The following is a 26,441-nucleotide window of genomic DNA, read 5'->3' as shown; positions in this document are numbered from 1 at the left end:
CCATCCCAAAGAACTCTATCCTACTCTACCCTTCTCCCTTTTATACTCTGCTTGTCTTCAACTCCCCTGAAGTCCCATGGCAGACAGAGGTTAAAGGGGTATTTTAGAGGAGAGGGAGAAAGGAGAAACATGTCTTTATGCCCAACTTATCTTTTATTCTTCACCTTCTCCCATTACACATCACTGGAATGTTACAGCAGGGATTGGGAGGGATGCATGAGATAGTGAATGCAAGGTTGCTTCCTCCTCTACCCAGCCACTCTCTCTTTCTCCAGGCCCTGCTCCTTGCACCGCCCTCCTCGTGACGCAGTGAAGGGACATGAAGCCCCATTGGGTGAGGAGTGACGTCAGAGACAGGAGGAAAGACTGTTCTGCCTGCCTGAAGAAAATACACCTTAACACACTTAAAACTGCCTTCACCAAATAAGGACACTCCACCAGAAAAGTAGATCACATCATGTAGTCGGCCACACAAATACCCCAAGAGAACCTGCTTCAATATAGAAATAAATCCCCTCTCATTTCACACCTCTAGTTATCACTTACTATTTCACACTGGAACTCATAGGGGGTATCAAACATCTGCAACCTATACTCAATGGGGAACCCGTCCTGAAAGAAATCTTTCCTGAAATCCCACTTCTGGCTTTCAAACAGTCCCCCAACTTCTCCAAGCTCATGAGGCAGTGTGGGAACCCTTATATCACAATTTTGTCACAGACATTTTTAGTCAAAGTCACAGACAGGTCACGGATTCCATGAATTTTTCTTTATTGCCTGTGACTTGTCTGTGACTTTGACTAAAAGTATCTGAGACAAAATCTTAGCCTTACTTAAAATGTGTACTAATTACTTATGCTAAACACCTTGCACCTTATGTTCCACTCTGCATTTTGCAGTGATGCAGGGAGCACCTTTCCTGGTCCTGAGGAAGAGCTCTGTGTGGCTTGAAAGCTTGTCTCTCTCACCAACTAAAGTTGGTCCAATAAATATATTACCTCTTCCACCTTGTCTGCCTGACAATAACGCGGAACAGCTGGTTCTACTGATCTGTGGACCAAACTGCAGAGGGTGAAAGGGACTTTTAGCCTTTAACCTAGCACACAAGACCATCTGATAGGCATGTTCATTTTAAAGCTCGGTGTGGCTCAAAAGCTTGTCTCTTTCACAACAGGATCTGGTCCAATAAAAGTTACTACCTCACCCTTTTGTCTCTTCAAAGAAACTCTATTATTCAATGAAATCCATCCTGCAAAATAGGAAATCCACTGCAGGTCACATGGAATTTTAAGGCTCTGGGATGGCTTTATTCAATTTAAAAACTACAATTTTTTACCTCCCAATGCTACACATTTCCCTACCTTCAACATCTGTGCTTTTAAGTCACAGTTCAGGAAAACATGCACTGTGATGGGAGTAATCATGTACTTAAAGCTAAGCACGGGCTAAATTGCTTTGCTGAATTGAGATATAAAAGCACAAGTGAAAGTAAGCAAGACAGAACATACATAGAGCAGGTATGGCCATAGCTAATTGAATGTTAACTGTATGCACAGAAATAATAGCAGCTAAAATGGACACACTTACTTTTGATATGCTCATCATTCTGTGAAGTCAGTATTTTTTATCCTTTCACAAAGGGGTCTGATATTACAAACTCTACCACTTTGACTTCACTGAATGACAGTCCAGTGATAATATGGGAGAGTGCTCACTTTAGCTATACTAATATCATGCCATAAGCTATACTGCAATCTCCCACTGCCCTACCTCACAAACAAAATGATTCATACTATGATTCCCCACAACTTTTAAGTAATGAGAACTACAGGGAATTACAGATCCAATCACGGCATACTTTTTGTGGTCAGCAGAATTAATACCCAGCCGTAAAAAAGAAGTTCAAATTTTCTCTATTGTTGCAACTATTAGCTATGTCCCACTGACTCAAGGTAACTAATGTGCCATTACCAGAAGGACATCGCTGTACGAAGATGAGGATGAATTTTCTCAAGTCTGAAGCATAAAGGCCTGCTTTAGATCCTGGCATACACTGGTATTTGTGACTTTTTTAGTGTCTAGTAATTGACTGCCTGCCTGTATCAGCATCAGTTTTTTGCTCTCAAGGAATCATTTTTGTAATGTTCTTTTAAAATAATTTTAGCACTTAATACTTAATGGTTTCCTCTAAGTCTTGATCAAATGGCCACACAGCAATATCAGACCCATTTTATCAGGTTTCAAAAGTGGAGACAATACTGAAGAAAATTAAACATGAAAGAGGATATAAAATGATTGATGTATGAATGTGGTGGTGTCTAAGGTTCTGTGAACCCTGCAAGCTTTTTTGGATTCACAGCTTTCAAAAACCAAACCAAACCAAACCCAAGCTCAAGTTTTGCAAAAGCTTTTCTTCCTATAACTCAGGATTTTCTTCAAGAGCAATTAAATTAAAAATAGTTTCCACATTAAAGAGAACCCTCTGCTTTCTGCTAGGGAGAGAAGAACTACATCCTCAAAAAGATAGGCTGGCTCAAATGGGTGAAGTGCATAAGATACACACTGGTTCTCTATTTCATCATTGAAATTTTTCTCTTTGAATTTCCTCTTCCACATTCTCTCCTAAGTGGGACAAAACCCCAGTGATTCATGTAGCATCATGTTCAAATCCCAAAATGGTAGGACTTCACTAGTTCCTTCTGAGAGATATGATCTGAAAATCTCGTGAGTGGGTAGTTTTATTTTTGCATACAGACATTCTAATTTACTTAAGTAGCTAGCTGTTATGTTTGATGACCCAAGCAGTCTTTTGGCTGCACTCCAGAAGCAAATAAGACACAAAATTAAGGACAAAGAGCTGGCAATTCCCTTCAGACAAATCTCTTCTCCCTGACTGCCAGTTCCACCCACTTCTTGTTAAACTTTTAAGGAAGCAATCCAGTGAATGCTGAGAAATCGATAATAATTTTCACTTAATATGAGATCCATTGACTGTAATCTAACTTGTTCAGAACTACCAATGTGCTATCAGACATTTTCCTAAGTGAAAATTTAGTAGTTTATGGGTCTATATTTTAGTTAGAATGAAAAATATGTGAGCCTAATCACTATCTAGTATAGGAGAGGTTTTAGCACGAAGCTAGTTATTGACAGACATTCAGCCAAAAGGTAAGTAAACTGAGAATATACACTAGATCAGATCCTGGGCTACTTTAGAGCAACTTTGAGCCCTTCCTTCCAAGACCAAAGCTGTCCAAAAGATGGTCTAACCAGGCACAGAAGGATTCCATCACAGCATATAGGGATCATCCAGTGCCCCACAGTCTGCTTCTCCCACACCACTCCCTTCCATGAGGCTAACACAGAGGCCGTAGATGGGATGTCCCTATAGTCCAGTGATCTCCAGCAACAATAGTAGCCCTGTGAACTTGTTGGTAACTGACAAAACTTATACTAGTCATTAGGCTGCTCTAAATTCTGCCAGGGGACCAGAACAATGAAAATCACCCTAGCATTGGGGGTAGCTTTAAGCCACCTTTGCAATCTCCTTTTGTACTGCACCAACTGCTACTTGGCCACAGATTGGGATCTGGGTCATTCTAGTAGACCAGGACCTCCCACATACTGTTCAACTGTCTCAGCCCTTTCTAGGAGTCCAGGACTTGAAGGTGTATTCAGCCTTTAATATGGTGCTGTGACCCATGGGGAAGTCAGGATTTGGCTCAGAGTAAAGCTCCTATACCCTTACACACCTAGAAAAAAGTGGTCTGATTTTCAGAGGTGTTGAGCAATCCAGCTCTCACTGAAATCAACCGTAGATACTCAACCCTTTGCAAATGAATCTACTCCTATATAGGTGCTTAAATATGGATTTAGGAATTGAACTTGGGCACCCAGATTTCAAAACTGTGACCCTACTCAACCGCTATTGTATAAATTAACACAAATCAGTGTAAAGTGCTAGTTTTACCACAATCACTAAGAATACAGAGAATACTTGAAAATGAAAATGAAATGGAAAAGGAGATGTAGGGATAAAAATGTGAAATAGTTGGGTGCAAAACACAAATCTCTGAAGCAATTTCCCTGTAGGGAACAATGTAAGTGGCAGAGGACAAGGCAAAAGAGAACTTGCTAACGTTATCAACAACACAGTTTAAAATTAAACAAAGAATGAATAAATGTCTACTTGCAGCTGATGTGAAAAGAAGCCTTTCAAATAGTCTCTTGAATGTAAGCCTCCAAGAACGAAAAGTGAGATTTTTCTTTTAAACATTAATGCAGACACTCCTCCTTCCTTCTGGATATACCTACTGTACCAGAATAGCAGACACCAAGACACTGTGTAGAAAAGAGGGGCTTCTCTATTGGGTCAAGTTGATATTGGGCACTTGAACTTGGCATGAGGGTGTTTGGTAATTAATGTTGAAGAGGTATATTTTTTTAACTCCAATCTGAATATACAAAGACTTAGAGTAACTATGTAAAATGTGAACTAAAATCTGGGAACACCTGAGGTACAGCCAAGGTTGGAGAAAAGGGCTAGGCAGGGTTTTATGGTGGCAATTGTTAAATCTGATTTACTAATAAAGCCAAATTATGGGTGTATTAGTAATATATACAGTAGGGGTATGATCTGTTCAAAGCACAGTGGGAACTGTACCTGTTTATGAATACTCTGCTCAGTGGAAAAGGTAGAAATGTATTTTAAAAAGTAATTGTCTCAGAACCTCCCACTCCCAGATCACAGACTGAAGTGCTGCTTTTCAAAATGATGGATTAAAATATAAGTTTAAGGCCTTGTCTACACGAGAAAGGGTTTTCCAGCAAACACTCCTAATGTAGACACATCTAATAGCGTTCTTTTGCCAGTACATTTTGTACTCTTTCCCTGAATGAAATAAACTATGCCAGTAAAAGGATACTTTCGCTGGAATAACTATGTCTACACTAAGCGACAAGGAGTCCTGTGGCACCTTATAGTCTAACAGACGTATTGGAGCATAAGCTTTCCTGGGTGAATACCCACTTCGTCAGATGCATGTAGCAGAAATTTCCAGAGGCAGGTATAAATATGCAAGCAAGAATCAGTCTACAGATAACGATGTTAGTTCAATCAGGGAGGATGAGGCCCTCTTTTAGCAGTTGAGGTGTGAACACCAAGGGAGGAGAAACTGCTTTTGTAGTTGGCTAACCATTCACAGTCTTTGTTTAATCCTGAGCTGATGGTGTCAAATTTGCAAATGAACTGAAGTTCAGCAGTTTCTCTTTGAAGTCTGGTCCTGAAGCTTTTTTGCTGCAGGATGGCTACCTTTGAATCTGCCATTGTGTGTCCAGGGAGGTTGAAGTGTTCCCCTACAGGTTTTTGTATATTGCCATTCCTAATATCTGACTTGTGTCCATTTATCCTTCTACATAAGAATTGTCCAGTTTGGCCACTGTACATAGCAGAGGGGCATTCCTGGCACATGATGGTGTATATTACATTGGTGGATGTGCAGGTGAATGAACTGGTGATGTTGTGACTGATCTGGTTAGGTCCTGTGATGGTGTTGCTGGTGTAAATATGTGGGCAGAGTTGGCATCGAGGTTTGTTGCATGGATTGGTTCCTGAGTTAGAGTTACCATGGTGCGGTTTATTGTTGCTGGTGAGAATATGCTTAAGGTTGGTGGGTTGTCTGTGGGCGAGGACTGGCCTGCCTCCCAAGGCCTGTGAAAGCGAGGGATCGTTGTCCAGGATGGGCTGTAAATCACTGATGATGCGTTGGAGAGGTTTTAGCTGAGGACTGTAGGTGATGGCCAGTGGAGTTCTGTTGGTTTTTTTCTTGGGCTTGTCTTGCAGCAGGAGGCTTTTGGGTACACATCTGGCTATGTTAATTTGTTTCCTTATTTCCTCACGCAGGTGTCATAGTTCTGAGAATGTTTGGTGAAGATCTTGTAGGTGTTGGTCTCTGTCTGAGGAGTTGGAGCAAATGCGGTTGTACCTCAGCGCTTGGCTGTAGATGATGGATCATGTGGTGTGTCCGGGATGGAAGCTGGAGGCACGAAGGTAGGCATAGCAGTCGGTGGGTTTTTGGTATAGAGTGGAGTTAACGTGACCATCATATATTTGTACCGTGATGTCTAGGAAGTGGACCTCCCGTGTAGATTGATCCAGGCTGAGGTTGATGGTTGGGTGGAAGCTGTTGAAATCGTGGTGGAATTCTTCCAGAGTCTCCTTCCTCTGGGTCCAGATGATGATGTCATCAATGTAGCATAGGTAGAGGAGGGCTATGAGTTGATGAGAGCTGAGGAAGCGTTGTTCCAGGTTAGCCATACAAATGTTGGCATATTGTGGGGCCATGCGGGTGTCCACAGTGGTACCACTGGTCTGGAGGTATATATTGTCACCAAATTTGAAATAATTGTGCATGAGGATAAAGTCACAGAGCTCAGCAACCAGTTGTGCTGTGGCATCATCAGTGATACTGTTCCTGACAGCTTGTATTCCATCTGTGTGTGGGATGTTTATGTATGTCTACACTAGGGCTTTTGCTGGCACAGCTATTTCAAACTGAGCGTGATTTTTTTTCATGTTCCTAACCAACATAGCTATGACAGCAAAATTTAAGTCTAGATTAGCCCTAAGTATTTTTCTTAATGAGGGGCACAGAATATCACTACTGAAATAAAGTACAGAATATGGACTATGGGAGCAACCTATACTTTTTGCCAGCTGAGTGTAAATTTGCTTTTTTATTATAATATGAATTCTGCTTAGAGAAAAAATGAATTATGTAAATCTCATGCACTCAGTGTCTTCTAAAAGATTAGCAGTTAGTTCTGATACACTATTTTAAAGCTATTGTACATTTTAAAAGGTCTAATTTTGAAATTTACTTAATTGACTGCAACAAACACAGAATGGAAATGGGGAAGAAATATTTGGTGGATAAATGCTTTGCACAGGTAATAAGGCTGGCAGAATGTCATCATTTCTAAGAACGGTTCAATGGGTTGTTTTAAGACTTTAGTTTTTGATGGATTGTTGGCTATTAATGGTTTTAAAAAACATAAAATTTAACCACTTTGTTTTTTTACTTCTTAACACTGCCACAGGGTCATTTTTACCTCATATGGCAATATCCACAACGTAACATTAAAACAATAATGATCCAGGAGCAGGACATTTCTTAGAGATTAATGACTGACTGGAAGGAGGTGATGGCCTGAGGCATTGCTGAGGGCCATTGACCCCAGCCGGTTTATACAGGACATTTCTAGAAAGAATGAATGCTCTGTTCATTAGCCAATCAGATTTCTGGATTTATTTCTTGGACATATAACGACTTACAACATTCAGAAGATGGTTATATTTTAAAAGGTGTCTGTGTGTTCTTGCTAAGACATGCAGCCTCTAAAGAAAAATGATCTAAAAAGGAGAGTTCTACCTTAATAACATGAATAAAAATAAGCAATTCATCATGTGATCATCAATAATTGATCATCAGATTCAGGAACAATATTTTTAGTACATTAGTGTGTATATTTTTAGAGCATTTCCCTTATCAGCACTCATTCTAAAAGGCTGTTCATTTGTTTCTTCAAAAAGGAATTTTTAGCACTGGCACTAGTTAAAAGTAATGTGAGCACTAAACCAACTTCAGCTGACTCTGGCCATTAAAGGGTTTGTCTTTTCCAATAATCAGGTACAACTCTCTGCACATTTTCTAGGAGGGGTCTGGTGGAGTATTCCAGAAGCTGCTTAAATTTTTTCCTAGCTCTTATCCTGAGGCAAAAGTTTTAAAGACCCTCTTGTAGTCTTCATAAAACTGTGAAAATTGCACTTTTCTAACAGGATCAATAACTTACACACTAAACCAAAAGAATTCTTCTTTGTGTAAGTACAAATTTCCCACCTGCCTTACTGCACCCTACCATGACTTACTATTTGTCAAACGTGGCTGTAAACGTAAAACAAACAAAATAAGCCATGCCTTTATAAAATGCATGAAAATAATCTAACTTGGCACTAACACAGTTTGACTGGTTGTTCAACAAGCAATAGTTTTCAAACCCAAATCATGAAACATCTCATCACATTTCTCCTCAAGGTCCTTATTTGTCACCAGAAACACTATACACTTGATGCACAGATTTATTCCTAGAGCCTTCATTGTATTTACTGTTGGGGTAACAGTCTCAGTTACAAATTGCAACTTCAGTGTGTTCTCTTGAAATTCAATTTCCTCCCACAACCATTTGAACTTTGTAGCATTAGAGTCTCTACTGTTCTATCAGATTAGTAACAAAATACTTTAAAAAATCAAAAAAAAATTGTGACAATGACCAGCTACAAAGCATGCTCTTTTGGGGTCAAATTTTCAGCAGGGTTCCTTAACTTTGCAAATATTGTGGAAACACTTACAGAGACCTATTGAAAATGTGGTTATTAGCAGACTTGAAGAGAACATTTTCATTAGCAATATGAAACCTCACTTGCATATATCACTTTCTAGACTCACAGACTTTAAGGTCTGAAGGGACCATCGTGATCATCTAGTCTGACTTCCTGCACATAGCAGGCCATAGAACCTCACCGACCCACTCCTAAAATAGACCCCTAACCTCTGGCTGAGTTACTGAAATCCTCAAATCATGGTTTAAAGACGTCATGTTGCAGGGAATTCACCATTTACATTAGTTTAAACTTGCAAGAGATCCGTGCCCCATGCTGCAAAGGAAGGGAAAAAAACAAAAACCAAACAAACAAAAAAATCCAACCAAACCAAAAAACACCCAACCCTCTGCTCAAAAAAGCTAGGGTCTCAGCCCATCTGACCCATGGGAAAATTCCTTCCTGACCCCAAATAGAGTGATCAGTTAGATTCTGAGCATATGGGCAAACTGCTGGTAAGGATCTCATGACTGATTCAATTTGAATTTAATGCTGATGTCATAATACAGTAAAGGCAGTGTGGTCCAATGTCTAAGGCACCTGACCAGGAGTTAGGAAAATTGGGTTCTATTGCTGTGTCTAACACTAAGGGCTTGTCTACACAGAGAAATTTACCCACAAAATTATACCGTATAGTCCTGCTATGTGATCTGAGGTAAATTACTTCATCTCGCTGTACCACTTTTCCCCCTCCAGCCATTTGACTGTCGCACATATTTAGACAGTAAGCTCTTTGGAGCAGAGATTGTTTGTACTGTGCTTAAAACAATGGGTCCTTGATCTCAGTTGGGGCCCACTTAAGTGCAACTGTAATGCAAAAACTAGCAGCAGCAATAACTGTGAGGGGGAGGGGAGGAAGGATGATTTTCTTGCTTGGCTAAATGTTTTCATTTACAAAACAGCTACAACAAAAGTGAATTGTGTGTACTGGCTATTCTAAAAGTAGTTCTGTGTTTGCTGGATGCTTAAAATAAAAATGTCAGTTCAACAACAAAATCGACAGACCACTCCCTGTTCAAAGTAATACTATCAACATGAAACGTTAAAATAAAATACATTCAAAGACATTTCTGGGGTCCCAACTGAAGCTTCAACTCTAAATATCTAAACTTCAAGTAGTTTAAAATCTAAATCCAAATTTTGTAGCTCCCAATCCCATGTCTATTAATATTTAGATCACAAGAGGCCTGAATACTTATTTTTTTTGTGCCTCAAGGAAGAAAGGATGAGACAGAGCTTCTCTCGTTAGAAAGAATGAGAACTCAAATGCATAATATGGTAACCTTTCTGCCAATCTTAAACCAGCCTCTGTTGTTATGCACCCATTTTTGAATATACTAGTCATGCCTGCAAAAGTGTACAGGCACTACCTGCAGGTGTGTGTGTAAATCAGATTTCTAGTTGCACAGCTCCTTAGTCACCCCACTAGTTTGGATAGGGTTTTGGTGTGTCTAGGAGTAATTGAGTGGGAGGAAGGTGAAATCTCAGCTCCTATTTGGTAGGTAATAAAGTTTTCCTGCCCTTAATGGGTAGCCATTTTGGACTTCTTGTTTCAATCCTACCTTTCCCACTCTTAAACTAATATATGCTGGATCTCATTAATAATTGGAAATATACTTATTGCCTAGAACTGGAAGGGACCCTGAAAGGTCATTGAGTCCAGCCCCCTGCCTTTGCTAGCAGGACCAAGTAGTGATTTTTGCTCCAGATCCCTAAGTGGATTGAAATCACAACCCTGGGTTTAGCAGGCCAATGCTCAAACCACTGAGCTATCCCTCCCCCCCATATGATACTATGAGCTAGGCCTGGAAGGGATTGCTCCTGTATGACGAAACTGACAAACTACTGGGGTCATCTACCATCAACTACCATCCTGGGGTCTGGTTTTGCAGAGTTTATATTAAAATTGTCACAATATTGGGAGTGTTTTGGTACTGTTTGTGGGCAGGTATGTTATCTGCTATGGGGCAGTTGCATCCCGAGCTTGGTTCCCTACACAAAACTTTTAGACAACTGTGCAAGGTAGGAGAGTTATTCTGGCTGCTCTCCATCATTACAGAGGGGCAGACAGGTCAAATTTAAGTGGTGTTGTGACCCCATGCACCAGGTCACAATGCCACTTACTCAAATTTGGCCCAGGGCCCCTCTGTCATAATGTCAGGGCAGCTGGGCCAAATCTGCCACCTTAGGCCTATAAGGAGAAAGCAGCAGACAATCATGAGCGGCTCCTGGCACTGACCCTTCATCTTCCTGTTGGCTGGACACAAAGCAGCAGCAATAGCATGGATCAGCCATCAGTGAGACACCAGCCGCCCCTGCCGTTCCCCCAACTTCTCTGGATAGGACTGGCTCACCATCTCCCTGTCCCCCTCCAGGACGGGACTGGCCCACTAACCCCCCACAAGCAGTCATGGCCTCAGTGAGGATGTTGATACAATTTTCCCCTACCCCTGAATTTTTCTAAAATGACTCATGTGCGTTGGTCTGGAAGGATACAACTGAGAACCCTAAAATCCACTGTGCTGCTTGGTCTTGGGCACTCACAAGACTTGAATAGGTGTGCCTCTGACTGGTGCAGGTTGTGGCTCCCCTCATCTAATCTCTCGTAGTTGAATTAGGAAGGGGGGGGGGTCAGGAGTCTTGCTTCCTGTCAGGATCCGTTGGAAGGCCTCAAGCTCAGAGACATTGGTGCTGCTACAGATCTGCACTGGAACAACTATCTCATGTAGTTTGAGGTGATAACATCAGTTTGGTATAAGTTTGTGGTCTCTTCAGTTCACCATATTATGGTTTCTGTGTCTCTTTGTTTCTGTGTCCACATCAACAGGTGTTTTGGAGTACAAAACACAAGTGCCCACTCCTGAAAGTGCAATCTGTTGCATATGCGAACAGAGAGCCGGCATATATAGAGGAAAGCTGGCGCCGGGCTGACAGTTTGGCCTTCATTTTCTAAGCAAAAAGGAAGGTGCTGTAAATTTGGAAGCTAAATGTGTTCCAAATAGTTTCAAATCAACCCAACAAGGGAAAACGAACTACTTATCTCTTCAGTACCACCTGACCAACCGTGGTGATCACCTGGCTACTATATTTATTGGTATCAGGATATATAAGCAACCTGTACATTGCGTGGCTCCCATCAAGGGCAAAAGCCTTTGTGATGCCTTCAAAATACAACCTACTTCTGTCTTTATGTCTCTTAAAAGGCTAGATTGAACCAAGGCTGCTGCAAATGTTCCCTCATCTTCTGTAATCATAGAGACAGTATCTACATATTTTAAAGTTTCTTAATAAAAAAGCAAAGTCTTATCTAACACTTTTTGTGGCTATCTCAATGTTTGCAACCCTAAACCACAACAATCTGTATATCATACAAGGCTAATGGCACTACTGCAAAATACCTAGACCAATCCACACAAGCGGTCCATTTCCTGGACACCACTGTGCTAATAAGCGATGGTCACATAAATACCACCCCATACCGGAAACCTACTGACTGCTATACTTACCTACATGCCTCCAGCTTCCATCCAGGACACACTTATCATGGTATACTTCCCCAATCTGAACCTTAGAGTCCAAAAAATGAGGTACCAGCATGAATTCCTCTAAGCTTAATTACCAGCTTAGATCTGATAAGCTGCCACCACCCAAAAATATATAGTGTTTTGGGACACTCTGGTCACCCCAAAAACCTTCCCTGGGGACCCCAAGACCCAAATTCCTTGAGTCTTACAACAAAGGGGAATAAACCATTTCCTCTCCTTCTCCTTTCTTCCTCCCAGTTCTTTCCTGCCCCGGGTACACTAGGAGATCACCGTGATTCAAACTCCTTGAATCACAACACAGAGAAATCAGGTTTCCACCCCCGCTCCCCGTCCCAGGCATTCCCTCCCTGTCTCTCACCAATTTCCTGGTAAGTACAGACTCAATTCCCTTGAGCCTCAACAAGGGGAAAAAACCAAACAGGTCTTAGAAAGCAAAACTTTTAATAAAAAGAAAGAAAAAAAGTAAAAGTTGTCTCTGTAATTTAGATGGTAAAAGTTACAGGGTCTTTCAGCTTATACACTAGAGAGAAGCCTCCCCCCAGCAAAAATACAATTTAAAATACTTCCAGCAAAATACACATTTGCAAATACAGAAAACAATCAAAATACTATAACCGCCTTTCCTACTTAATACTCACTATTCTGAATATGTAAGAGACTGTAGCAGGGAGATTGGCAAGAAACCTGGTTGCATGTCTAGTCCCTTTCAGGACCCAGACAGAACAAAGCCAAACCCAAAAAACACAAAGGCTTCCCTCCACCGAGATTTTAAAGTATCTTGTTTCCTGATTGGTCCTCTGGTCAGGTGTTTTTGGTTTACTGTTTGTTAACCCTTTACAGGTAAAAGAGACATTAACCCTTAACTATCTGTTTATGACAACACCACACAATCTATTGTCTACAGCCAAGCTCTAAGATACAACCACATTTGCTCTAATCCCTCAGATAGAAACAAGCACCTACAGGATCTCTATCAAGCATTCTTAAAACTACAATACTCACCTGCTGAAATGAAAAAAAACAGATTGACAGAACCAGAAGAGTTCCCAGAAGTCACCTACTACAGGACAGACCCAACAAAGAAAATAACAGAACTCCACTAGCTGTCCCCTTTAGCCCCCAACTAAAACCTCTCCAGAGCATCATCAAAGATCTACAACCTATCCTGAAAGATGATCCTTCACTCTCACAGATCTCGGGAGACAGACCTGTCCTCACTTACAGACAGCCTCCCAACCTGAAGCAAGTACTCACCAGCAACCACACACCACAGAACAAAAACACTAACTCAGGAACCTATCCTTGCACCAAAGCCCGATGCCAACTCTGTCCTCATATCTACTTAAGTGACATTACCACAGGACATAATCACATCAGCCACGCCATCAGGAGCTTGTTCACCTGCACATCTACCAATGTGATACATGCCATCATGTGCCAGCAATGCCCCTCTGCCATGTACATTGGCCAAACTGGACAGTCTCTATGCAAAAGAATAAATGGACACTTTTATACCAATTATATTAGACCAGTAAAAACCAGCAGGATCTTATTAAAGGAGACAAGACAAAGATGCCACATATTATGATAACAATTTATGACTAATAACTAATATCTTAATTCTTATACACACACATACATTATACCTAATACCTACACACACACACACACACACACACTATACCTAATGCCTATACACACACACACACACACACACACACATTCATCAGGTGCTCTGCAGCTGCTGCATAGTTACCAGTCCTGAAGATAGCTTAAGTTCATGGCTTGATTTTGTAGCTTGGGTTCGTAGCTTGTGTGGCTAACTGGCCAGGAAAGCCAGGCACAAGGACAAGCTGGATCTCTGTTGGGCAGGCACTGATGTCCTTCCATGTTGGCAGCAGAATGTTACCCAGAGTCTCTCATCTCACCCTTCTTTTTTATAGGCTTTTAATTTGGATTCAAAGTCTATAGGTCTTGCTGTGTCATGCTGCCTCTGGGTTTAGATTGATCACCCATCAATTGCAGGCGTGACTTTCAGCCTTGAACCTGGCTTTGATCTTCCTTCTGTTGTTCTGTTGTCCTTTTCTTTTTAGGGTGGATGCTTCTTACTTTGTTTAGGGCTGTTGTCTAGGTCTTCAGCCGTTGGTATTTGAACTTTATCTCATCAGGACAGGCTGGGGCTGGAGGTTGATTCCGTCATTCATACATACCTCATTCACACATCTAAACTAAACTAATAAGATTACAGCAGAGTTTGCAAAAATGAAGGTTGGAGGAAGCTTTTAGAAAATGGAGTGTGTTTTAAAATGGGGTTTGAATTACAATATGGAACAGAAGTAACAGTGTAGGCAAGTGTAGTGAATGGTGAACAGAAGTTACATTAATAAAGTGAACAATTAAAAACAATTTCATTTATCAGTTCTACAACACAAATCTGACATCAGGAATCATAACATTCAAAAACCAGTCGGAGAACACTTCAACCTCTCTGGTCGCTCAGTAACAGACTTAATGGTGGCAATCTTCCAACAGAAAAGCTTCAAAAACAGACTCCAGGGAGAAACTGCTGATTTGAATTAATATGCCAACTAGATACCATCAATTTAGGCTTGAATAGAGACTGGGAATGGCTGAGCCATTACACACACTGAATCTATTTCCCCATGTTAAGTATCCTCACAACTTCTTGTCAAACTGTCTTAAATGGACCATCTTGATAATCACTACAAAAGTATTTTTTCTCCTGCTGATAATTGCTCATCTTAATTAATTAACCTCTTTGAGTTGGTAAGGCAACTCCCACCTTTTCATGTTCTCTGTATATGTATATATATCTCCTTACTACATGTTACATTCTATGCATCCGATGAAGTGGGCTGTAGCTCACGAAAGCTTATGCTCAAATACATCTGTTAGTCTCTAAGGTGCCACAAGTACTCCTGTTCTTTTTGCAGATACAGACTAACATGGCTGCTACTCTGAAACCAAAATACAGTGCGATTTTTTAAAAATCCATGCTACAGAGAAGTCAATCATTTGACTGAAATCCAGTGATTTGCTGATCTCTCTTTCTATTGATAGCATGGCTAGTTCTGACAAGTGTTCCTGGGACAGACTATCATTAAACAAAAATATTTCTTTACATGCTCCAGTTTTGAAAAGCAGCTTTCTGATAAGGGATCTATCACAGGGACTGTGTCATAAACAAATGGTTAAGGGTTAATGTCTCTTTTACCTGTAAAGGGTTAAGAAGCTCAGTAAACCTGGCTGACACCTGACCAGAGGACCAATAGGGGGACAAGATACTTTCAAATCTTGGTGGAGGGAAGTGTTTGTTTGTGCTTTTTGTTTTTGTTCCTTGTTCGCTCTCGGGACTGAGAGGGACGGGACATCATTCCAGGCTCTCCCAATCTTTCTGAACCAGTCTTTCATGTTTCAAAATTCTAAGTAACAGCCAGGCAAGGCGGATTAGTCTTATGTTTGTTTTCTCAACTTGTAAAGGTTTCTTATTGCTGGAAGGATTTTTGCCTCTGTTTGCTGTAACTTTGAATCTAAGGCTGGGAGGGGGTCCCTCTAATCTATATGAATCTGAGTACCCTGTAAAGCATTTTCCATCCTGATTTTACAGAGATAATTTTTACCTTTTCTTTCTTCAATTAAAAGCTTTCTTTATAAGAACCTGATTGATTTTTCCTTGTTTTAAGATCCAAGGGGTTGGGTCTGAACTCACCAGGGATTGGTGGGGGTGGAAAAGGAGGGGGATGGTTAATTCCTCTTTATTTTAAGATCCAAAGAGTTTGGATCTGTGTGAATCTTCTCAAGGCAACCCAGGGAGGGGAAAGTCTGGGGGGAAAAGGAGGGGGATGGTTAATTTCTCCTTGTTTTAAGACCCAAGGGGTTTGGATCTGGGTTCCCCAGGGAAGGTTTTGGGGGAACAGAAAGTGTGCTAGACACTAAATTCTGGCTGGTGACAGCGTACCAGACCTAAGATAGTAATTAAGCTTAGAAGTGTTCATGCAGGTCCCCACTTTTTGTACTCAAGTTCAAAGTGGGGAAAAAACCTTGACAGACTGTCAGCAATATTCTGAGGGCAGTATACACATTAGAAGCAGTACTGGGAAGACCAGATTATTAAATTTACTTCTGGGGTCCAAGAGCATGGTATGAGTTTAGTAGAAGAATTTTCTCAACTCACTAACATCCTTGACATCTGTATCAGCTTTACTTATCCATGCCTCAGCTGACCATCTGGTACTTTAAACCAATACAAGAACCCAAAATGTATTTGTGTTCTCCAAGGACCCCAAAAAGTTCCCCATAAACTTTCAATACTCAACCTGCTATAATACTGCAAATATTTAATCCTGAATTCTCCTTCTGCAACTATTCTAGGCTTACACTCACATCCATAATTTTCCAGACATTTTGCTCATTTCACATGGATTTCTGTCAGTGCTGCAGTGACTGACAAGTTTTTCTGCAAGCTCTTTTCCATCATTTAGGATCCCTTCAAAGTTCTCTTCTGCACTGCTGTAGCCTCTAGTGTGTATTCTAGACCAAACTGTTTGCTACCTCAGTTCACACATTGAGATTTTGCATAACTTTGCTTACTGTTCTTTGATCTCCAGGGGATGCCATTTAGAGCTGTAAAAGAGTGGAAGAAATTATTTCATCCACTAGACAAAAGTGTGTCTTGTACTTTCTTACAGAACCAGCAATGCGTGTTATACATCATTGTAATACCACCCCAAAGCATTTACGCTTTCAATCTTACACTCCCACACTGTGTCAGAGAGGTTGATTTTAATGAGAGACTCTAAAAACTCCCATCAGCTACGGGATGATGTAAACACATACACATGCTGGAAGAGTCCAAAAAATAATTTAATGCAAGCTGATGATTTAGCAACACAAATCAGAAGGTTTAAGCTATGGCAACTAAGAGCTACAATAAATGTTTTGATGATGAGAATAAACTGTCTATACACCTTCACTGATATCCATTCATGTTAATACCATCAGATCCTGGCTCTCTGCAGTTACTGAAGGCAATCTCACGACTGCAATCTTGCATGAAGACTGTGGAGAAATTTACCTGTTTTACTGGCACGTGAGCAGCACACTGAAGATGCACTGCTGTCATGAAAGTTCAGCAATCTCAAGCAAAACTGATATGCCCATGCAGCTAACCTCCGGAATATGAGCTTAACATTTTTGCACAAAACTCTCTTGCATGGTTTATAATCCTCTTTGACATTCCTCAACAAGTCAGTCATTCTACTGATATATTAAATTCTGAATACTTGTGCTGAGGCAATGGAGTCATAATTCTCAGTATGGATGGGGCTCATTTTAATCTTCAAAATCCCAATATTGTCCATCAAATGCCTCATATTTTATCAGATAAGTGATTTATTCGACTTTCAGGGGGTCGGTTCTTTCAGTTCTTCATTAAAATGCTGGGACTCCATGTAATGTTGGAACAGAGACTTTATTTGGCCTCTGTCCTAATGGTCACTTTACATGGAGTCTCTTTTTCTTCACTTTCATTTATTTACATTATTAATACTCTCATCTCCTCTCAAACACATTTATTTGAAGCTCCCATCTGATAATTCTGGTTTTCATTTCTCTCTTCCTTCACTTTTCTTTGACCAATGGTAAGATTTATACAGTCTCTGTCAGGTCATCATTTTGTCTCTGAGACCCACGCATTGATAAGGTTTCTGAATTGTATTAATTCAGACTCACTCCTTTTCTACTCAATACTGTTTGAAAAACAAAAACAAAATTGTTCCATCTTTGCCAACTGTTAAGTGGTCACTCCTTAGTACTAAGGAATAGAGTTTGGGATAAATCCTGAAGTGCTAGATGCCACATATGGACAAAAATGAAAAACAATATTAAAAACCTGAACAGGTTCATGACCAAAATCCATAGCCAACACTGCAGTGAAGACATTTTGATGTCAGAAAGTCTCTTAATCTTTCAATTCAAGTAATGTGACAAGACAGGCAGGTGGCCCATTCAAACCAGTGAAAAAAGTGACATCTTATGAAATGAGAGGGAGGCCATAAATACAGATAGGCCTAATGCACGGTCACATATAGAACCCCAGTGACTGAAGTGACACTGTCTTGGGCCCTGTGTTTTTAAAGGCTGCCTCAGATGAGGTTCTAATGCTACATAATATTTTCTGTAAATGGCCACAACTAAGTTTTCAATTAACACCTCACTGATACGGATGAGGTGCCAGTGGGACAGCATTTACAGAGTTTTTCCTGTTGACTGACTGGCAACAGTATTCTGCAATGCTTCAGGCTTCAGTTAATTTTATCCTAAGTAACCTTTCACAATGTAAATCAGTGCTCTGGTCCTCTGTTAACATAGGGTACGTCTACAGAACAATTAAACACCTGTGGCTGGTCCATGTCAGTGGACTCGAGCTCGTGACACTCATGCTGCCAGGCTGTAAAATTTCAGTGTAGATGTTTGGGCTCAGGCTAGAGCCCAGGTTTTGGGACCCTCCCCCATCACAGATCCCAGGCTGCGGCTCAAGACTGAGTCTGAATGTCTACACTGTAGTTTTGCAGCCCCACAGCCAGAGTCCCACGAGCCCAAGTCAAATAACACAGGCCAGCCACAGGTGTTTAACTGTTCTGTTGATGTACCCTATGTTAACAGAGGACCAAAGCACTGATTTACATTTTGAAAGGCTACTTAGGATAAAACTAACTGAAGCCTGAAGTTCTCATGAAATCAAATTTCTTAGTAAATGTGCCCATTCTTTCATTTCTGCCTTTCAAAGAACAAACAGTATGGATATTGAACAAATTCAGGAGAAAACAAACCCCACACAGCCACAGTTTTGCTGGTGCTGCATTGAGAACCTCCGCGTTATGACATAAACCCCTTCCACTAAATCAAAACAATCCATTCTTGTGTTATCCCACAATGTGACTGACTCCGAATGTTTCATAACAATCTTCTCAGATATTAAAACCCACTGGATGTAGTTCAGAGAGAGGAAGCCCGTCAGAGTGTTCCTCCTCCATTATTTCAGCAGAGTGATTGGGTTTGCCTCCCCCAGAAATAAGCTGTGAGGCCTTCCCCAAATGCCTGCAGATCAGCCAAAAACCAGTGTTATCTACCATAACAATTGATGCATTTGGAGCAGCACCTTAAAGGAGGCTCCCAATAGTGCAGCGGGCTCTGCTGAACACAGAGGCAAGAGAAGCAGCCACCTGGAATGGGGGACAGAGGAAGTGCCTAGAGATCACGTATCTAAGATAGTGGGAAGCAAGTGTGAGAGAGCCAAGGTGCAATGGCACTCCTTCCTTCCCTTCAAATGTCCCTTCCGCTCCTGGGGTGAGAGGGAAGTGCCTGTACAAGGGATCTGCAAACTCCGCCTAGAGTCAAATATATTATTAGCTGTAACTTCATCGCTAAGCTCTCTCCACAGGTCTTATTTTGTACAAGGTCCTGGGAAACCTAGTACTAGCCCAAGACAAAGCTGGGATAATTTTCAGAATTTTCTTTGCACTATAGATGACTATCACCCTAATGGCAACAGAAAGGATGCTAATGAGGGTTTACTTTCTAGGGAGTTAATGCTTAACCCTGTATGCAAGCAGTTTAGTTCATATTTCCTTTGTCTGAAAAAGAGGTTTTGCATAAAACTATCTGTATTACAAAACAAAAGTAATTAAATATCAATTCTGGTTTGATTTTACTATTTACTATAATAAGATAATTTTCTTTATTGTAAACCACTTTTGTGTCCTCATCTCTGCTTTACCTTCATTTGAGTGGATAATGTCATTTTTTGCTTGTTAATTAAGTTCACTCATACAATGCTCAAAAAGTGTTTTTTCTCTCTTTTTAAAAACCTAACAAAACAATAAATGTCTAGTTTAAAATGCTTTTCTAGAGGAATGAACAGGATTGTAGAAAAAACAATTTCTGCAAATCATAATTATACAGAGCATTTCATAATAAGCATCAAAAGATTTCTACTCAGTGAACAAAAATCTGTTCTCAGTTAGCAATGAATTTACCATTATAATGACTATGGTTCTTAGTTTAATTCATGGACAAATTTGAAAAAAATGCCTGTGAGCAAAGTAGAATTATGCTGCTAGAAGCTACTTTTTGCATATTCATATGTAATGTAAACAACCTCTAAGATTCTATAAAAGTCAGGCAGGGTTAGAATGCTAAAGCAAAATTCATATTCTGAAAGTAATAACTCATGCAGTAGGGATTGGATCAGGAAAAGTTAATCCTCAGAATGGTGACTACTTGGACTCATTTTAATATAGCTCCTGGCTTTCAGAAGCTCTACAATTTTCTTAAAATAAACAGTTGCATTTACTACTAATTCTGAATTGGTCTCATCCACAAAATGCTGTAATATATATTCCGTGAAAGCTGCAGAACAATGTTTTTCCCAGAGGTAGAGTCCGTGAAAGCTGCAGAACAATGTCTTTCCCAGAGGTAGAGTCATAAATTCTGCCTGGACAAACTATTGTGTACAGTACTCAGTATGGTCAAAGACTCAAATTAAGGATGTTCATTAAAATCAAAATATAAATTTAAGAAAATTATTTTCATAGTCACACTCCCACCTTTTATTCACTCTACTGGGCCTTGGTAATGCAAGAATTACACACAATAGCAAATCTTCCACATGCAGCAATATCTAGGTCAAATGGGACATTTGCTCTGCATTTAACTACAAATACTTGATTCATGACATTCTCACACTTTTTTCACATGTCAGGAATGAGAACTGAAAATGGGAAGAAAGCTAAATAAAAGCAAGGAATGAGGGCTAGATGACAGGAAAACTATATATTGTTTGCTTTGAAGAAACAGAAGAAACATAGAAATACAGTAAATGGGAGATAGTACAAACAAGAAAAAAGTGTTAGCCTGTTTAAAAAGTATATTAAAATATGTATAAAAACTTGTTATTATAGTTCTGGTTTCATGGAAGGTTAAATATATTTGTAGACAAATATTTCTTCTCTCTCTGTTCTTGGACACTCTAGATAGGGGATATAGATTATATTATAGTTTATTCTCCCACTTGCTAGTGTTCTCTCTCTTGCAATTCCTTAATTCCACACATAACAACGAAGTTTCATCTGAGGCAAACAACTAGTACTCAATGGACAAGGCATTTGTTTCTGCCAGCACATGGGTTGATTAATCCTGGCTTTGACTCCTTTCCTGGTAGCAGCTGGCAGAGGAGATGGATATACAAGAGAAAAGGAAGTGTATCCTGAAAATAACAAAGACTCCTGTGGCACCTTATAGACTAACAGACGTATTGGAGCATGAGCTTTCGTGGGTGAATACCCACTTCTTCACATGCATCCGACGCAGTGGGTATTCACCCACGAAAGCTCATGCTCCAATACATCTGTTAGTCTATAAAGTGCCACAGGATTTTTCCCTTCTTTTACAGATCCAGACTAACATGGCTACCCCTCTGATACTATCTAAAAAATGGTTCCAATGCATTGACTGCCATTACCTAAAATTCTGAAATTCCTCTCATAAGTTAAATGTTTTCCTGCTCTGAACCAGGCAGAGCAGGGCCTTGACTCTGAGTCTCTGACATTCCAGGGGAGTGCCCTAAACACTTCAGAGTCAATCTTTCACTTGTGGTTTCTCCCTGCCCCTGGTTGGAACTGTTCTAGTATCTATAATAATAAAATATTCACTAGGCCCGAGGAAGACTGACTGACTCTATAGCCCTTTGGTTGGGTGCTCACCTAGGATATAGGAGACCCAGTCTGAAGTCCCTGCTCTGCCGGAATCTGAGCAAGGACTGGAACCTAAGTCTCACACATCCCAAGTGAGTGCCTTAGCTACCAGACTATTGGCTATTTTGATGTCTCTCTCTCTCTTTCATGAAAAATTCGGAAAGCTCTCTGAAGTCCTTGCAAAATGGAAATTTTGTTTACTTGGGAAGCCCTAGTGGTATAGCTTATTTGGAGTACAACTGTGTACCCACTAGGGGTTGTACTGATATAACTATTTTGCTAAAATTTGCTAAAAAATCTCACCCCTAACAGAAAATGTTATTATGGTACATTATCTGTGTGTAGACCAGGCCTACATTTATGGGACCTAAATCACCTGCTCAGTCTTGATTAAAGGGTCTAGGCATTTCACAGGTCATTCTGAATATGTATCTGGGCTAACATGATAATTGGTTATTCTCAGGAATGAGTAGTTCTGTTTGGTTGAATGGAGTTTTCTTAACCCAATCTCAACTCCCTTACCTCTGTTGGTTACGTAATACTAATTTATTGACAATTCATAGTCAGTATGTCACAGATTACGTACTCTCTGCTGATACTTAAAACTCATTCTTGACTGGACTGAATACTTGTAAGGATTTGTACCAAGAGATGAGTGAATGACAATGAAAATAAGATGAAGTACTGTTAGTATGGGAGTCATTTTGTTGTTAATTATTTTAAGCCTCTAATCACGCTTAATTGGAATTAGAAGTACCCAGAAGACTGAGCAGAATCAGACTAAGCTAAATGCTTGTGAAGGGAGAAATTCATTCCAGCCATGTAAATCTTGAGTTTTCAAGCTCTGTAAAGTTTGGCAGCAGATTGCTCAGGGAAGAGATTTCCATTCTGAACCTAGCACAAGGGTGCTTGGCTGATGCACAGCCATCTCAAAAATACTATTCTAATGTGCTAGAATAGTGGCTATGCCCCATCTATGCCAGCTGCATGGGGTATTGGGGCCACTGGATCCGTCTTTGTCTGAACCCAAAATGGCATTCTGGGCAGGGTTGGTGTTGGAGACACTTTGGTGCACAGACACCCAACACCATCACTCAGGTGAGAGACTTTCGCCATGAGTGCAAAATCAGCCCAATAAAACAAGTATTAATGCATCTCTTTTTTTCATCTGTTTGTGTGGTGTCGGTGTAGCATCCTTTTAACCAGGCTTGCTATTGTGGAGATTGTTCTGACGAGTTCCTACTTGGGTGTTTTTTATTTTTTTGTTTTTTGTAGTCTGTTTTTACAACAGCAAAATGATTGGCAGATTCTTTAATAAAATATTACATATGTCAATATTTATGAATCTATAAACTGAATGCTTTCAATATACATACAGCAATCTTATGTTTGAGTTGTACTCACTTGGTTGGGAAAGTCAGCCTTCAGTTCAGTGACACTTTTACACCAATATTCTGCAGTTTTCTCACTGATAAGCTCAATATTTAGGAAAGAGCCTTGACCTGGGCCATATATGGGGCCTGATGTAATTCCACGTATAATTCTTGGAGAAACATTGGTAACAATGTCCTGTTAAAACACAGTAAAAAACTTTCAGATTGATTTACAAAGTAAAAAAACAAAAACCACATTCCTATAGAGTCTATAAATGATCTATATACTACAATGTGTTAATGAAAGGGAAATCATCCATTTAAAACACACATTTCCATCCAAAATTCTATATGCACTTTTGTTGCAAGTAACATCTAAGATTAGAGACTGAAGTAAAAAAAAATGTTTGTTTTTTCCCTAGTTTGATTGCTTTATGCATTCCAGAGCACTCTGTGCCGATGTCATCCATTAGTGAGTTGTAGGTCTCCTGCTGCCCATGTTGATCACAGAAGATATAAGTTGTTACAGATCCCAGTTACCAAGCTTTGGCTCCTTAGCTCAAGTTGTAGCAGCTCATGCTTTTAGCTTTGGAAGTCCCTGATTCAGCCCCTGGTGTGTCAGTCAAGATGAACCTATACTTACATGATGGCTGTTATCTTGCCTGACACACTGGGGACAGAACAGGGGCTCTCCAGAGCTAAAAAAATGAGCTGCCTGAGCTAACAGCCAAGGTTCTGTAGCTAGGGGATGTAACAACTCATCCTCTCCAAACTGGCAGAGACGGGGACCAGTAACACACATTCATTAGTGAGTTTCACTGTTTCCTCTGTATTAGCTGGTTGCCCCTGTTATCTGTGAGTTACTCACATGCACAAAATTGCAGATTCTGGTCCTAAGGATGAAACTGACTAAACTATTATTGAGAGTGCCGGTTGTGGGAGTGGGAATAGATTCCATTTCCTAAACACAGGGGCAGCTCGTAAATACCATTCTAGCAAACAGACTGCTATAGTGATTGGTTACTTTCTGCCCCTCCCCCCTTCTCTCTGTGTAGTGGGTTATTGCATCTCTGTAATTATGGCTCCAAGGGCCTTGTCACTATACTGCTCACAAGAGCCCCTCTGTATTCCAGCTACATCCCCTCTGCAGCATGCAGGGGGTGCAGCCACCTTGGTATGCAGAGGGGCCTACATAGGTTTTTGTGAGCCAATGGATTTTGTAGAAAATGTATGTTCATTATATTTATGCCAATTCATTGTAGTATATGCAGATATGAGACTATAATGCCTTTTGTTTTCTATGTCTTACATCTTTAAATTTCTGTGTTGCAAGTTCAGCAGCCATTTTGTTCTCAGAGTTATTGCAACCTGTGAAAGAGGATATGCACACACAACACAGAGCAATCTCTCTCTCTCTCTTTCTATCTCATGACAACTTTATGTATGTTCTCTATTGCTGTTTTTCCTTAGTTTAGACTGGAAGTACACATTTTGCTCTTTAAATGTAAACATGCCCCTACAAGCTATTTGAATGATATAAGAAAATCCACATACACAGTATCATTTAAACAATTTGTTTTTGTTTTAATGTAGACTCTATGTTTCATGTACATCCCAATCTTTCAACTGCATATACCCAGGCACAGCCCTGCATCCCAGTAAAGGCAAACCCTGAGTTTTATACTATACTAAAGTCAAAGGGGGGGCGTCTATATGAGAAAAAGTGGTCCAGGCATGTAATAGCAGCATTGGAGCTCCAGCCATCAAAAGAAAAGGCCCTAGATATTAGCAGTACCAGTACATGAGACTTCAACATCATAATGATGGAGTAAGAAAGATAGATAAATAAATAAATACATAAATAAACAGTAGCTACAAATTCAAATCCAGTGTTGTAAAACATCATTTTCCCCCTCAGATTAATATAAGATCATCACATCATTTCAAAACAAAAAGTAAACAAATACAAAATTAACTTGTTTGTTAGGAATAATTAAGCTACAATTCACAAATGCCTTATATCTATATGAAAGACCTGTAATATTCTGACATTATTTAAAATTAAAGAGAAACATAGATGGAAAAATGCTTCTTTTGCCAATTTCTAATTAAAAATAATTTTGAATAAAGGTTAGTTGGTTAAGGATTTATCAGAATTATTTGTTTAAGTACCCCTCCTCACCATCTTGTCACTTTTAGTGAGATAACATGAACCCCCATTAGTATATAGCAATTAAGGTCAATTTACATATTTTAATTAAGAACCATCCCCTATAAAACAATTAGGGTAATAGGCATACTAACTGGATTTCATAACATTTGGACATTTTTCCAACTAGATAGACAGGAAACCTTAATTAGCATTAATTAGTGCTTATCTGCATATGTTTGATAAGGCATACCCTTGCCACAAAAGATTATTTATTCCTGAATCTGCCAAATGCTAGAGTTGCAGAGAATAAAAGGACTTTTCTTCACATTGTATGTAAATTTCTGGTAATTTTCATTTGTTTTTGCATTTGAATCGTTTTCTCTTTTTCTTTCTCTTTCTATGTGTACACTGAAATATTTTGGGTAAGTATGTACAGTCACATGCACAGAAATCATACCAAGTAATTTGCATTCGTCAATCTATTACCATGCCCATAATCATTCTGTAATCTCAGAAGAAAACCCATTCAGTCTTCCTACTATTACAATATTCTCTTTTATATTGCAAACATATATTTCACTCAACACCTCAACTTCACTTTCACTAAAAATTGTCCATTGAATCCTCTCTGAAAACAACTGAGAGAAAAACAGGATTGCAAATATTGTGGTTAAGGCAATATCATGATAGTTTAGAGCAGGCATGCATTATATTTTCCTCTCCCTTCCACCATCCCTTGAGCATTAGTAAATAATTTCCATTGTCCTATTAAATTACTTCACAAATGCCTGTGCTTTGATCTCAGCCCAGGATGCTACTCATAACAGAAATGACACCCACATACTTCAGTGGGTGGGGAAACTTGATGGGACCGGCAATGAAAAGGGGACAGCCCCAGTGGCAAGGGTATGAGACACTTGCTGAGGGACATACAATAGCTTCTCCTTCCCCTTTGGAGTCTATGGCAGCCATTGGCCAGTTGGGGGTGGGGGAGGAGTATGGAGGACTGGGGAGTTTTTTGCCTGCCTTGCAGCACCTTGAAGTCACAGCAGGTTAGGCAGGAATGTGCTTGGTACTCAACTGAGATATCTGGTTGAGTTGTTAATTTGTTGCAACTGGTGGGCAGTTTCCAGTGCAATGAAAAGGATAAAATGAATGGTT

At 40.0% G+C, this 26,441-nt stretch overlaps 1 protein-coding gene across 3 annotated transcripts in view; it reads right to left on the bottom strand.

Moving 5' to 3' along the window:
• Positions 1 to 26,441, bottom strand: part of DPYD (dihydropyrimidine dehydrogenase) — a 616,437-nt gene that overhangs the window by 160,581 nt on the left and 429,415 nt on the right. For all 3 annotated transcript variants that reach the window (XR_007775327.1, XM_050960937.1, XM_050960938.1), the window contains exon 14: positions 23,160 to 23,324. Coding sequence is in view for 2 of the 3 variants with exons in the window: in XM_050960937.1 (XP_050816894.1) it covers positions 23,160 to 23,324 (165 nt within the window). In the remaining variant the exon portion in view is untranslated. The remainder of the gene's footprint in view (positions 1 to 23,159; positions 23,325 to 26,441) is intronic.

This window comes from Gopherus flavomarginatus, chromosome 7 (assembly GCF_025201925.1).
Source record: "Gopherus flavomarginatus isolate rGopFla2 chromosome 7, rGopFla2.mat.asm, whole genome shotgun sequence".
Taxonomy (NCBI): Eukaryota; Metazoa; Chordata; order Testudines; family Testudinidae; genus Gopherus; species Gopherus flavomarginatus.
The sequence above is the reverse complement of the archived record's forward strand: the minus strand, read 5'-3'. Positions and strand labels throughout refer to the sequence as shown.